Source organism: Sinocyclocheilus grahami, unplaced genomic scaffold (genome assembly GCF_001515645.1).
Source record: "Sinocyclocheilus grahami isolate Dianchi unplaced genomic scaffold, SAMN03320097.WGS_v1.1 scaffold113.1, whole genome shotgun sequence".
NCBI lineage: Eukaryota > Metazoa > Chordata > Actinopteri > Cypriniformes > Cyprinidae > Sinocyclocheilus > Sinocyclocheilus grahami.
Window position 1 is genome coordinate 145,972 of NW_015505292.1, and position 13,635 is coordinate 159,606.

At 38.9% G+C, this 13,635-nt stretch overlaps 1 protein-coding gene across 1 annotated transcript in view; it reads right to left on the reverse strand.

Moving 5' to 3' along the window:
* LOC107589191 (liprin-beta-2-like) overlaps positions 1-13,435 on the reverse strand; it is an 18,813-nt gene extending 5,378 nt beyond the window's left edge. The window contains exons 1-9 of the mRNA XM_016277556.1: positions 13,185-13,435; positions 10,300-10,503; positions 9,448-9,540; positions 6,720-6,837; positions 4,278-4,339; positions 4,075-4,150; positions 3,868-3,980; positions 1,515-1,582; positions 1,224-1,298 (exon numbers count right to left, since the gene is read on the reverse strand). Coding sequence (XP_016133042.1) covers positions 1,224-1,298; positions 1,515-1,582; positions 3,868-3,980; positions 4,075-4,150; positions 4,278-4,339; positions 6,720-6,837; positions 9,448-9,540; positions 10,300-10,503; positions 13,185-13,277 — 902 coding nt within the window. The 5' untranslated portion in view covers positions 13,278-13,435. The remainder of the gene's footprint in view (positions 1-1,223; positions 1,299-1,514; positions 1,583-3,867; positions 3,981-4,074; positions 4,151-4,277; positions 4,340-6,719; positions 6,838-9,447; positions 9,541-10,299; positions 10,504-13,184) is intronic.
* Between the last annotated feature and the right edge of the window lie 200 nt (positions 13,436-13,635).

Below are 13,635 nucleotides of genomic sequence, written 5' to 3' on the forward strand. Positions count from 1 at the left end.
AAAATTACATTTACATTTTTACAAATCTTTTGCACCGTTAACACATTTTTCAATTGAATTTTTTTTAACCATTTCTTTTTCTTTTTTTCTCTTTCACAGTGTACAAAAAAAGTTAGCAAAATTATTTTCTAGTTGCACATATACTGCAAAAATGATAATTTATGCTAAATGTATCTAGTAATTGATTATTGCACCAGAGGAATATTGAAAACATCGAAATATCAAAGGAAATGCTCCAGCCACAACTAGATCGATTAGTAACAGCGTGTGTGGTGTGTGGCAAAAACATTACAAGAACAAGGCCACTGCTACTTTAGAACCCATTTTAAACCAGCACAAACACACACACACTCCACTTGCCATTGTCTGCTGTAAAAGCCCAAGTCGCCAATGCATACCATCGAGGTCTCCTTGGAGGGCTGTATACTGCGAAAGCTGGGTCAGAGAAGGATAGAATGGGATGGAGTGCAAGGAAGAGAGATAGAGTTGACAAAATCATATTAGCTTGGGTGAATGATTAGGACAGCGAGTTTGCAACTAAATGGTCCTCCTCCCAAAGAGGCCTCCTGATCCCTACTGCCTTTAAGAACAGCGTCCCACTGAGACTCTGCTATCATCAATGTACTGTTATTAATACAACCGCTCGCTCACCTGGAGTCCAGTTCCCTCTGTAAACACGGAGGAGAGACCAGGAGTGGTGACGGGCCTCGGGAAGACATCTGTGGAGAGTAAAAGAAGTAGACCTTAAAACCTAACCAAAGTTGAATGGAAATATGGAGACAAATGGACCACAATCTACGCCTTTTAGCATTTTAGGGTTTCCCCTGAAGTCCGCTTATAATGTTAGTCAAGATTTCTTGCACCAAAACACAAACAATGTAATTTTTCCACATTGTCTCTGACAATTTCAAATGAAAGATTTTTGTTTATGAAAGATATTCAAATTCAGTTCTTTTATTCAGCAAGTATGCATTAAACTGTTCAAAAGTGACAGTAAAACATTTAAAGAGTTACATTATAGTTTCCACAAAGCAGCACGAATTACTTCTGTGACACTGAAGACTGGAGTAATGGCTGCTGTAAATTCAGCATTGCATCACAGGAATTGACTGATTAGTAGACGACAGCGTGTGTGGTGTGTGGCAAAAACATTACAAGAACAAGGCCACTGCTACTTTAGAACCCATTTTAAACCAGCACAAACACACACACACTCCACTTGCCATTGTCTGCTGTAAAAGCCCAAGTCGCCAATGCATACCATCGAGGTCTCCTTGGAGGGCTGTATACTGCGAAAGCTGGGTCAGAGAAGGATAGAATGGGATGGAGTGCAAGGAAGAGAGATAGAGTTGACAAAATCATATTAGCTTGGGTGAATGATTAGGACAGCGAGTTTGCAACTAAATGGTCCTTCTCCCAAATAGGCCTCCTGATCCCTACTGCCTTTAAGAACAGCGTCCCACTGAGACTCTGCTATCATCAATGTACTGTTATTAATACAACCGCTCGCTCACCTGGAGTCCAGTTCCCTCTGTAAACACGGAGGAGAGACCAGGAGTGGTGACGGGCCTCGGGAAGACATCTGTGGAGAGTAAAAGAAGTAGACCTTAAAACCTAACCAAAGTTGAATGGAAATATGGAGACAAATGGACCACAATCTACGCCTTTTAGCATTTTAGGGGTTCCCCTGAAGTCCGCTTATAATGTTAGTCAAGATTTCTTGCACCAAAAAAACAATTGTCTCTGACAATTTCAAATGAAAGATTTTTGTTTTTGAAAGAAATTCAAATTCAGTTCTTTTATTCAGCAAGTATGCATTAAACTGTTCAAAAGTGACAGTAAGATATTGAAAGAGTTACATTATAGTTTCCACAAAGCAGCACGAATGACTTCTGTGACACTGAAGACTGGAGTAATGGCTGCTGTAAATTCAGCATTGCATCACAGGAATTTTTTACATACAGGTGTATCTCAATAAATTAGAATGTCGTGGAAAAGTTCATTTATTTCAGTAATTCAACTCAAATTGTGAAACTCGTGTATTAAATAAATTCAATGCACACAGACTGAAGTAGTTTAAGTCTTTGGTTCTTTTAATTGTGATGATTTTGGCTCACATTTAACAAAAACCCACCAATTCACTATCTCAACAAATTAGAATATGGTCACATGTCCATCAGCTAATCAACTCAAAACACCTGCAAAGGTTTCCTGAGCCTTCAAAATGGTCTCTCAGTTTGGTTCACTAGGCTACACAATCATGGGGAAGACTGCTGATCTGACAGTTGTCCAGAAGACAATCATTGACACCCTTCACAAGGAGGGTAAGCCCCAAACATTCATTGCCAAAGAAGCTGGCTGCTCACAGAGTGCTGTATCCAAGCATGTTAACAGAAAGTTGAGTGGAAGGAAAAAGTGTGGAAGAAAAAGATGCACAACAAACCGAGAGAACCGCAGCCTTATGAGGATTGTCAAGCAAAATCGATTCAAGAATTTGAGTGAACTTCACAAGGAATGGACTGAGGCTGTGATCAAGGCATCAAGAGCCACCACACACAAACGTGTCAAGGAATTTGGCTACAGTTGTCATATTCCTCTTGTTAAGCCACTCCTGAACCACAGACAACGTCAGAGGCGTCTTACCTGGGCTAAGGAGAAGAACTAGACTGTTGCCCAGTGGTCCAATGAGAGCAAGTTTTGTATTTCATTTGGAAACCAAGGTCCTAGAATCTGGAGGAAGGGTGGAGAAGCTCATAACCCAAGTTGCTTGAAATCCAGTTGCTTTAAGTTTCCACAGTCTGTGATGATTTGGGGTGCAATGTCATCTGCTGGTGTTGGTCCATTGTGTTGTTTGAAAACCAACGTCACTGCACCCGTTTACAAAGAAATTTTGGAGCACTTCATGCTTCCTTCTGCTGACCAGATTTTTGAAGATGCTGATTTCATTTTCCAGCAGGATTTGGCACCTGCCCACACTGCCAAAAGCAAAAGTTGGTTAAAAGACCATGTTGTTGGTGTGCTTGACTGGCCAGCAAACTCACCAGACCTGAACCCCATAGAGAATCTATGGGGTATTGTAAAGAGGAAAATGAGAAACAAGAGACCAAAAAAATGCAGATGAGCTGAAGGCCACTGTCAAAGAAACCTGGGCTTCCATACCACCTCAGCAGTGCCACAAACTGATCACCTCCATGCCACGCCGAATTGAGACAGTAATTAAAGCAAAAGGAGCCCCTACCAAGTATTGAGTACATGTACAGTAAATGAACATACTTTCCAGAAGGCCAACAATTCACTAAAAATGTTTTTTTATTGGTCTTATGAAGTATTCTAATTTGTTGAGATAGTGAATTGGTGGGTTTTTGTTAAATGTGAGCCAAAATCATCACAATTAAAAGAACCAAAGACTTAAACTACTTCAGTCTGTGTGCATTGAATTTATTTAATACACGAGTTTCACAATTTGAGTTGAATTACTGAAATAAATGAAGTTTTCCATGACATTCTAATTTATTGAGATCCACCTGTATTTTTTTTATTAATTACGTATTTTTGTATTTTTAATAAACACAGCCTTGGTGAGCATAAGAGACCTCCTTCAAAAACATTAAACAAATCGTACCAACCCCAAACTTTAAATGGTAGTGCATATAGACTTCTATATATAAATTATTATTGGCTAATTTCTTCACATGTAAAACTACCCACTCTGTTAATGTGCTTATGGTTGCAACATTGTGATGATTTCTGAATGACCTGTTTTTCCATAAATTATCTGGTTGTACTAGGAAGGGAATGCAAGCGGAATTCAAAAAAGCAAGATGCAGTTTTTCTCTGATATGACCCGTTTAAAACCTTGAACAGTACCTGTAGCTCTGATCTGACAATGTCAGAGTATGCTTTATGCGTCGGGGCTCTTATTTTTCGAGTGCCATTAAGATCTTCTTCACTGCTGCCAGACAGCAACATATCGTTGGTCACTGAAGAGACACAGAACCACATTCAGGGTCAAATTCATCTAGTAACGGTGACTAAAACATTAAAATAGTAAAATTAAGTTTTACTCAAAGGTACCTTGAGAAAGGGCCAAGCTGTCTTTCAATTTTCTGTATTGGACCAACAGAAGATGGAGTTCCCCTATGTGTCGATCCTTCAGAAACAAAATAGAGTTGATGTTTAGTCTATAAACAAACCCCTCTACCCGTTACAAAATGCATGCTGCTTCCTGCAGATTTTGGACCTGTTAACAAATGCAAAGTGCACAGATGCTGACATACCTTTTCATTATTGGCAGCTATTAGCGTCTCCATTCCAGTTTTTAACCTCTGCAGCTCTTGATCTGGAACAAAAAGAGTAAAACTCAGTTAATATATGCACCATTACATCATTATGGCAGTGTTGGGGAAGCTAGTTTAAATTATAAGTAGCATTAGATTTTCAATGTAGTTAGACTACAAGCAAGATTCGCTAATATGCAGTTACATACACTAATCTACTTGCAAAAACAAACTTCATTAGATGATTTTGAATGTGTAAATTTACAATAAATACAATACTAGAATACACCCTAATTTAAATGAACATAGATATGCACAGCAGATTTAATGAAATATTCTGGAGTATATGAAAAACATTTAGGACAAATTGATTGACTAGAAATAATTAGACTTTGATTTACTAGAATGAATGAACTTTTCTGAACTACAGTTAAGCTAAATAAAATGTTGCTACTTTTAGTTAGTTACTCATCCAACACTGCATTGTGGTGACACACTTCATTTACAAAACACACTGAGAGATGATGTTGAGGTAAACCAGCCCCTCCAGGGGAAAAAAAAGTCTCTGTTGTTGAGTGACAGTCCAGAAAAGTTCAGAAAGACGTGATGGTCTTTCTGAAGGTTTGCACTCTTTAAAACAACATTCTCTCTAAGTGTGTACATGCTTGTTCAGGTTGACACATGCTTTTTAGCCAAGCAGTGATTTATTTCAAGCTCAGACAAACTGCCTCTGTCACGTCAGTTACCTCAACCTCATCCTGCAGCGTTAACCTGGTTAGAGCTGGCTGACCACCTCAGCTAAATTAAGTGAACCAGCTACCATGTTTGAAAAACCAGCATGACCTCCTTAAACTAGTACGACCTAGTATTTCCAGCAAGGAAACCTTCCTTCACAACACCATATATAGAAATAAATTCCAAATAAAATCAAAGTCAACTATAATTTATAACATAATGGCACCATTGTACTTTTTTATATATATAATTTTTTATACTTTATAGTATACATTTTTATTAATAATATTTTCTAATTATTGTGCAATATATTTAACATCACATAATAAAGAATTACAAATATAATCAAATAATTCAATATTATAAATCAATTTATAATATATCAGATTTTTTTTAATGTATAATATAATATTTTATATATTTTACATATTAGATTTGAAACTTTATACTGCATACTTTATTATTAATATTATTTTCTAATTGTGTATTACATTTAACTTCACATATACAAAGGTTTACACAGTCTTTTCACACACTGTGATGACTGAGTAATACTTCACAGTCAATAAAATACACCCACTATTGGGCTGTTAATAATGCACAAATTATGAGATTAACTGCTAAAATGTGCTAAAATGAAGTTCAGTAACATACAAAACATAGTAGCTGTGAGTAGTTGATTCATCCTTTCTTTGAACTGGCCCTGGTACTATATTAATGAGTTTTAGCTCACAGACCCATGGGAAAGCAAAGAGTGGCTGCGGGGTGTGACAAGCATGATTCAGCCACTTAACACCTCCACACACACACACACACACACACACACACACACACACAGGTAGCCATTGAGCGGATTGGTGCGACAGGCTTGACAGCATGCCAGTGTACATTAGCCAGATTGACAGGAACCCTAAGGGGCAGCTGAATCAAGCTGGGGGACAGCATGGGAGGATCTGAAATGTGACTTTGAAATGTGTGCTTACGTTTGTCTCTCAGCTTTCTCTTACACAATTCCACTACAACAGGAAGCGGTGAAGAGCGGAGGTAGTGATTACCAAAAAGATCCATATGTTAGTAATTTCAACACACACACATAAACATTTTTCAGCACACATCGTCACTCCCATGCAGCTAGTATTTGGTACTTTCCACAAACAGGGTAAACATCAGTGTCAGATTATTACATTATACAAAGGAGCAGAGGCATAAAAAAAACTGTGAAAACTATTATAGACTGTATGTTAGATAAATTATCATCTAACGTAAAATTAATCTAGCATCATCCTTGTTACCCATGTTATCATAAGAAAAAAATTTAATTTAATTTAATTTATGGGAAATATAAGTTCATTTCAAATCAACATTTGTTATTAAACTTAATTTTGGCTAAATTTGCAACCCTGTTACTCATTTCTGCATACACACACACACACACACACACAAAACTTATTTAGTAATTCATACATTTTGTTTATTTGATTTTGATGTTTCTTTGATGTTTATTCCTAGAAAATAGCAACATTCAACAGTCAAACTTATCAGGGTTTAAAACCGTCCTTAAGACTTAATTTTTAAGGGTTTGAGGTCCTATTTTGTACCTTATTAGTGGAAAGTGTCTTTTATTAATGTAATGCTAAATTATTCTGCACTAAGGCCTCAGTAGGCCTCACTTCAGCAACCGTTAGGATTTCATCTTCTTAGAGGTACCTCTCTCTGTCTCTGTGATGCCATTGTTGATGGTTCCTCGGGACAGAAGCTGATTCTGTAGACACTCGATTTCAGCATTCTTCGTAGCAAGCAGCTGCTGGAGTTTGGCAATCTCAGTCTAAAAAAAACACTTTAGCAGATTAGCACATTTCAGATCACAGTGAAAATATCTTTAGATTAAACCACCATTTTATTAACATTTTCATTTAAGAAAGAAGAAAACAAGGTCCACTGTTTACACAACGGTGTATCTTAATATGAATGCTTTTTGGGAGAACAGGGGAATCTGACACTGACAACACAAAAGTGACAGGCACAATAGGGTTAAATACAGGTTAAAATGACCTTCCCCATTTTGGGGGGTGATAAATGGTACATTCACACTTAAAAACACCCACTATATTGTCACAAAATAGGGGGAAAAAAGTTGGACTACCACAAACAAGTAAGCTTTTTCTGTTTCATATGTAGAATATTGCTCGCGTTCATATCCACATTTTTCTTGGCGTAAAAATGGGCATGGCCATTTGTAAATTCTATGGGTCTGGCTTCCGGTCTCATCTGCATCCACTCCGTCCAGCTATTTTTAGCTGAACAAAACAGTTCATTTTGCTGCTTGATATTGAAAGTTGGTGTGTCTTATATTATTTTAATGTATTATCTTAATTAAGAACACACTGGTTTGTAGTGCAAACAGTTTTACCGTTTACTGCACGTTGTTTTTCTCCTCGTTATTTACCTATAGCGGCTAATGAACCGGAGGTCTCACCAACAGGCTTACTTCCGCGTTGAAGAAAAAGGTGGATACCACCACCAAAATACTAGCACAACTCTTTGACATGATTTCCTAGAAAACCCATTCAAGTAGCTATGCTGGAACTACAGTAGGCTACAAGGTTGAAAAAAGGCACAAAATTATTTATTTTGAGCTGAATTAACAAACACAAAAACTCTTTCCACACTGTAGCTTTCTAGCTAGCTAAATCAAGATAACAGATTTCAAACTCTCGCATTACATCATCTTGAAGAGATCACATCATTCCCATCAGAACTTTGAGACTGGCTAAAACTTCTTTGGCAGCAGATTCCTTACATCAGTGTCCTAACCTTGTAAATGCTCAAATGTTAGCACATAGCATGATGTATGACCCTCCTGTAATTTCTGTGCCACCAACAGCACCACAAATAAACATTCCCTCATCAGCCATTGTTTAGTCAAACACGAGAGAAGGTTGCGTGGGTAGTAACAGGCAAACATGACTAAACTTAGGAAAAAGGATTTGTAGTATTTCATTACAGGCTATAGAAGACAATAAGACATGATGAAATGTACATAAAGAATGTGCTGTATGTACAGATATAGTGTGTGAATCTGTTTACATCCCAACTGCTCAACCCTTGTTCCCAAGATGGACAGTCCCGACAATCTACCAGAGAATGAAGTCATACGAACCCAAACTAATGAGCAAGTACTCACACAAACAGAGATAGATGATCTATAGTAACCTTTCCACATGTTCAGTTTCCCTACACTGCTCACTTCCACACATAATGTGGTTTAAAATATTGCCGCTAGACCATGTGGAGCTCTATCCTTGGCTAAAGCTCTTGAGCAATTGCAAGCCGTCTAAACGGGTCACCATTAAAAACTGGGGATCACGAAGTTGCAAGATAATCATAAAATATTTAGTGAAGAGCTTGTCAACAACTGACCGAGTACCAATCAGTTATGTAAAACGGGTGTCTAATCTCTTTCTTGGAGGGCCATTTTCCTGCAAAGTTTACCTCCAGCACATCTCCCTGAAAGTTTTGAGTGATCCTCAAAAGTGTGATTATGTGGTATAGGTTTGTTTAATTGGGGTTGTAGCTAAGCTCTACAGGATAGTGGCCCGGATTGGATGCCCCTGACATAAAACAAATCTAGATGGAAGAGGGTTCAAGAGGCACAAGGACTGGGAGCTCAGAGAGGCATAACAACCAAAGGAGTGGACATTTTCAAGGAACTATGACAAAGCTTGGAAAACGTAGACTTCCTGAGCAGAGGTGGATCTTCCTGTCTTAAATGGCACTCTTGATGCAAACTTGCGGTCATGTGGTCTTTAATTTTTGGGTGTCCCTATGGTCCATGAGACCGTAGGGTGTCCCATTTTATGATTCAAAAGGGTACTCCCCATGTGTCGTCAACAGATCTCGAAGGAAGCTATAGTGGTCAGTTATCCAGCAACATTACGTCATGTGAACTCAAAGGACCGCATGGACTGAGGGTGCCATTTTGGGACAGGGCCATCATCGCCCTCTCCTTTGTGTCATACTCCTCAGGGAGGATGACAAGGGATAAGGAGGGGGAGCAGGGTTAAACACCTGAGCTGTCCGACAGCGCTCCTCCCAATGCTGTCGTTCTACTTGAGTGTGCTCGACCGTGAGCTTCAGTGTAGAAAGCTTGGTCATGAGCGACTGGTAACAGACATGGAGGGAATAGGTGATAGAAAGCTGAAGGAAGAGAAAGCCAGAGGGACGTTCATTATGATAAGAGCTTAAGAGATTGTGAGAGTGCAGTGAACAATTGAATAAAAAGTATGTATAGAAGAGTTATGGGATCAGGGCAAGAAATTGCATTGACAAGAGTTTGCATTTAAGGTTAAGCCAATATGGCTAAAGAGACTGTCAGTAAATACTGATGGGGCAGTTAAAGTTTGTAAACTTTTTTTACGAGGTAAATATGCATTACCTTAGTGGCTTTGAGCTTCCTTTCATATTGTGATTTCTCACCCTCCAGTTCTTCAACTTTGCTCTTAAGAAGGCGAAGCTCTTGCAACAAAGCCTGATGAAAAAACAGAAACAAAGAAGAACAAATTACACACCACCATGCAGTGGCAAATATCCAACCATTCTGGCACCTGCTCCTGGAAAAACTATGCTTCTGTCTAAGGTACAGAGCCCCTAAATTGACTTTGCAGAAAAATAAAACCCTGAGACTTTCTTGTGCATGTGGAAAAATGTTCTTCTGTGCACTCGAAAGTTCTATGGGCTTTTTCCCTACAAATTCCACTTCAGGGGTTCCGTGCTAAGGTCATTCATATCAATACAAAGGAATTCAGGAGAAAGGGTTTGGACTGACCCATGAAACCCACACACCGTGCAGTTAAAACACAAGAAATCTCTGGAGATTCCTGGAAAACCTTATTAGTTTCTTAAAAAGATAAATTGGGTCCTCAAAAACTGCCCAAATTGATCAAGGAAAAGAATCTAATAGAGTCACCACTAAGCCCACAACCCTTCTGGAAGCTCTCTGGATCTACGCAGCAACCGTTAGCGTTAGTGAACTTCCATCATGCAGGTTTACACCCAAAATAATTCATGACATTCTGTCATCGCAACACACTGCAAACACCAGTAACTATGAGATTCCCACAGTGGAGCCCACAGACAAATTGGATTCACTGTAGGAAGAGGCAGTTAGTAACAATTCCTGTTGAAGTGTCCAAAAGTGAGATGGGGGAATGGTTATGTTTTAGGATAAAGCAAGGAGGTAAAAAGGCGGTCTTGAAGTAAATCCACCACATAATGAGGATCTGCCTACATTCTCTTCTCCACTTCTACAGCAGCAGCTGCATTCCTCAGCATCAGAGGCACCAAGGCCCACATCCGGGCTCTGGTCGAGAGCCTCGCGTGTGCCACTGTCCCCCAGGCTCTCCAGGGCTCTCTGCTCCTGGATGCGATTGCTGATTTCCTCCTGGAATTTACACATCTGCTCCTGTAGTTCACTAATTAGATTAACCACACTCTGAGAGAGCAAAAACAAGAAAGCCAGAAAAAAGGAAAACGTTGATCAGATTTGGAAACATGGTTATTCATAGACTCATGACTAATCGGAGTTCTCTGAATAGGCATATTCATTTTTGGCTTTGTGGACTTTAGGTTTTAGAATCTAATAAGTCACATGTCCACTCCAGACAAGTATTTCTGGAGGTTCAGGTTCAGATTTCTTTAGCATTTGGCCCTGTGGACTTTTAGAAAAGAAATTCTCTTAAAACAAACTTAAAAAAAAAAAAAAATCTGTCCACAACCAATGCCCAACAGTGTTTATACACATACCTTCCATGTTGTCAGCATTTTTTATGCTTTATGCTTGAAATAACGTTCTTCTGTATAAATGGTAAAGGTGGTGAAGGGACCTGCATTGTGACTTACTTTTCAATTTAAAGAAGGGTCTATATGAGGACAAGCTTTTCTGGGAACCAATATACTGCATTTCAGAGGATAAAATGCAGGTGCTTGTGATTCAAATAAATGTTGGGCATCTGTAATACTTAATCTGTGACATATGACGGTACCATGCACCAATTACAAGAGCTGACTTTAGCAAGGAGCATGTTAATGTTCAGTTTGTTTTTCACTTGTGAACAAGTGAATGATTAGTCAGGCTAATCTTGGCTATTCTGACAGAAATGCAAAGGCTGTCAGCCAGTGGAAGTTTAATATGATATTCCTTGTTGATGCTAAAGCTGATGATAAGGCACACGTTCCACGCTTATATTTAGCTCCATGCTGAAGGTTTGAGAGTGGGGGAGATGTGTGTGGTGAAAGTGTTTTGCGCCTGTGGTATGTTCAAAGTGAATTTCAGCCTCTCCGTCCTGTTGAATGGAGCCTTGCAGCTGTCACCCTTGAGGCCAGTGTTTGTTGATGCAACAAATGCAAGGACAGCTCTGTTACCACAGAACGAAGAGGGTGCAGTAACATTATGGATTTATGAGAAAAAAATGTAAGAAATAATTATTTACAAGATTCACTCAGTAAACCCACAAATTTCAACATTAACCAGTCACAGAATATGCACATACTTTTATGACAAGCAAGATTTGTGCAATTATTAATTTGACTGTTTATAAATGTGTATACATTGTGTGTGTGTGTGTGTGTGTGTGTGTTACATACTTATCCATGCAAATATAAATGTAATATACACATAAAATAAAAAAATAAAAGTAAAATCTATGTATCCTAACTGAAAACACACATTGCACTGAACATCTATTAGCAGCCTTTCCTTCGCTTTTTGCTTCATTTCTAAAGGTGAATGACACCCATTGCAGATATGTGTTAAAAAGCATGTGCATGTTGTGTGCAGCTAAACACTCGTCAAGACAAGCACTGAGCACTTCTGGCATCTGTCATTTTGTGCTCATCAAACTGCCTGTCACTATCTCCCATTTAGGCCCACCGCATGCTTTTGTGTCTCTACTGATTAGCATCTTCACTTATCAGCACACTGCCTTTTTGACACTGGGAGCATTTGTGGGACGTGGGGTTGGAAAGTGTGTGTACATATCTGAAAATCATGTTTCTGTAAGCACACTGTCAATGTGGAAAGGCTGAGTCTCTGTGATAGCCCGACTCAAATGAATGTCAAAGACATAACAATGAGACAACTATTGGCTCAGAGTTAAACTCCTTCCTGTTTTGGTCTCTTTGAGTCCTTGGTATACTTACCTGAAATTAAACCAGGAGAATGTTCACATACTAATTGAGAAATTGAAAAGCCATTTTTTTCTAATGACCAATGACTTTTTCAATATAGACTGCACTCGCAAAGAACAACTTTAAGCAGATGAAACATTTTGAGCCGAGGATACCAAGACAAATGTATATTCACTATGAAAATTCCCATGACTTTAAGCTTCTGTTAATATTAATGGCTCTTCAAGACTTTGACTTCTCTGATAGTTCCAGGTTTTCCAATGGCTGTGGGAAACCCGTTCACTTGCTGTTTGGGAAAATGTTTTGAAAAAGGAACCATTCCATCTTTAGACAGAAAGCCAGAGATTTAGTATGCTCAAGAAAAATAAAGCACAGAACAGATGCTCCTTTAAAGTTTTATGATGTTTTTCTGAGTCTCTGCTTAGTCTGTTGGCTCGGCACACAGTGTGTTACACTGCGAGTCTGAGAAGTAATTAGGTGTTAAGGGGCGATAAATCTACAGGATCTACATATACACACCACAACATAAACATGCCACCATGACTTCCCTGTCCTCTAGTTATGTTTCCATGCACCATATGGAAACATCAGATTAAATATCAGCTCAAAACCTTTTGAGCATGTTTACTGATCTTGTATTTCAACATGACGCTCTTGGTAACCACAATATTGTGCCTGAAATCAGTTTCTCTTCTATAGAACCATACACTTTTTTATTAATACACCTCTAAATGTATTTAACAACACATATACTGACATGGCTGCTTTCTGTGTGTGTGGTTTCAACTGAATTAGAGCCAACAGGTGGACAACAAAGACCTCAAAAAGACCTAAATAGCATCATTCAGTCAACCAAAATCATTCCTAGTCAACAAATCTAAACAATTATAATTATTTAGAGAACTACAATAATATGATTTTAAACAAATACCATCTCTTAACAGATGAACCCACTGCCCTGTATGAACTGACAGACTGATACAGTACCTCGGCTTTGTGATGTTGCTCCTGTTCATCAATGTGGTTGTGTTCCTCCTCCATGCTGACTAGCTTGAGTTTCAGATAGGAAACTTCATCCATGAGTTCCAGTTTCTGTGTCTCCAGTGAGGTTCGTCCGAGGAGCTCCTAAAGCACATGCACACACATTAGCGAACACATGGTGACACACAAATACACCCACACAGTTGTACTGTATACAGTAACAATCACACGGCACACAGACGCTCCTTGCTGCTCCACTGGCCAAGTTCTCTTACAGTAACGCTTATGCCGAAGCTAAACGCCACTAAATATACTCAAGCAATGAACGCTATTTTTACTTCCTCTGCCTCTCTGGTGCCTGCATGTGAGAAAGTCAGGAGGGCCAAAAGAGGGAAACTTTGTTTCTCAGCATTCCTGATACTATGGGCTAAATTCAGCAGAACACGGAGAACCTTTG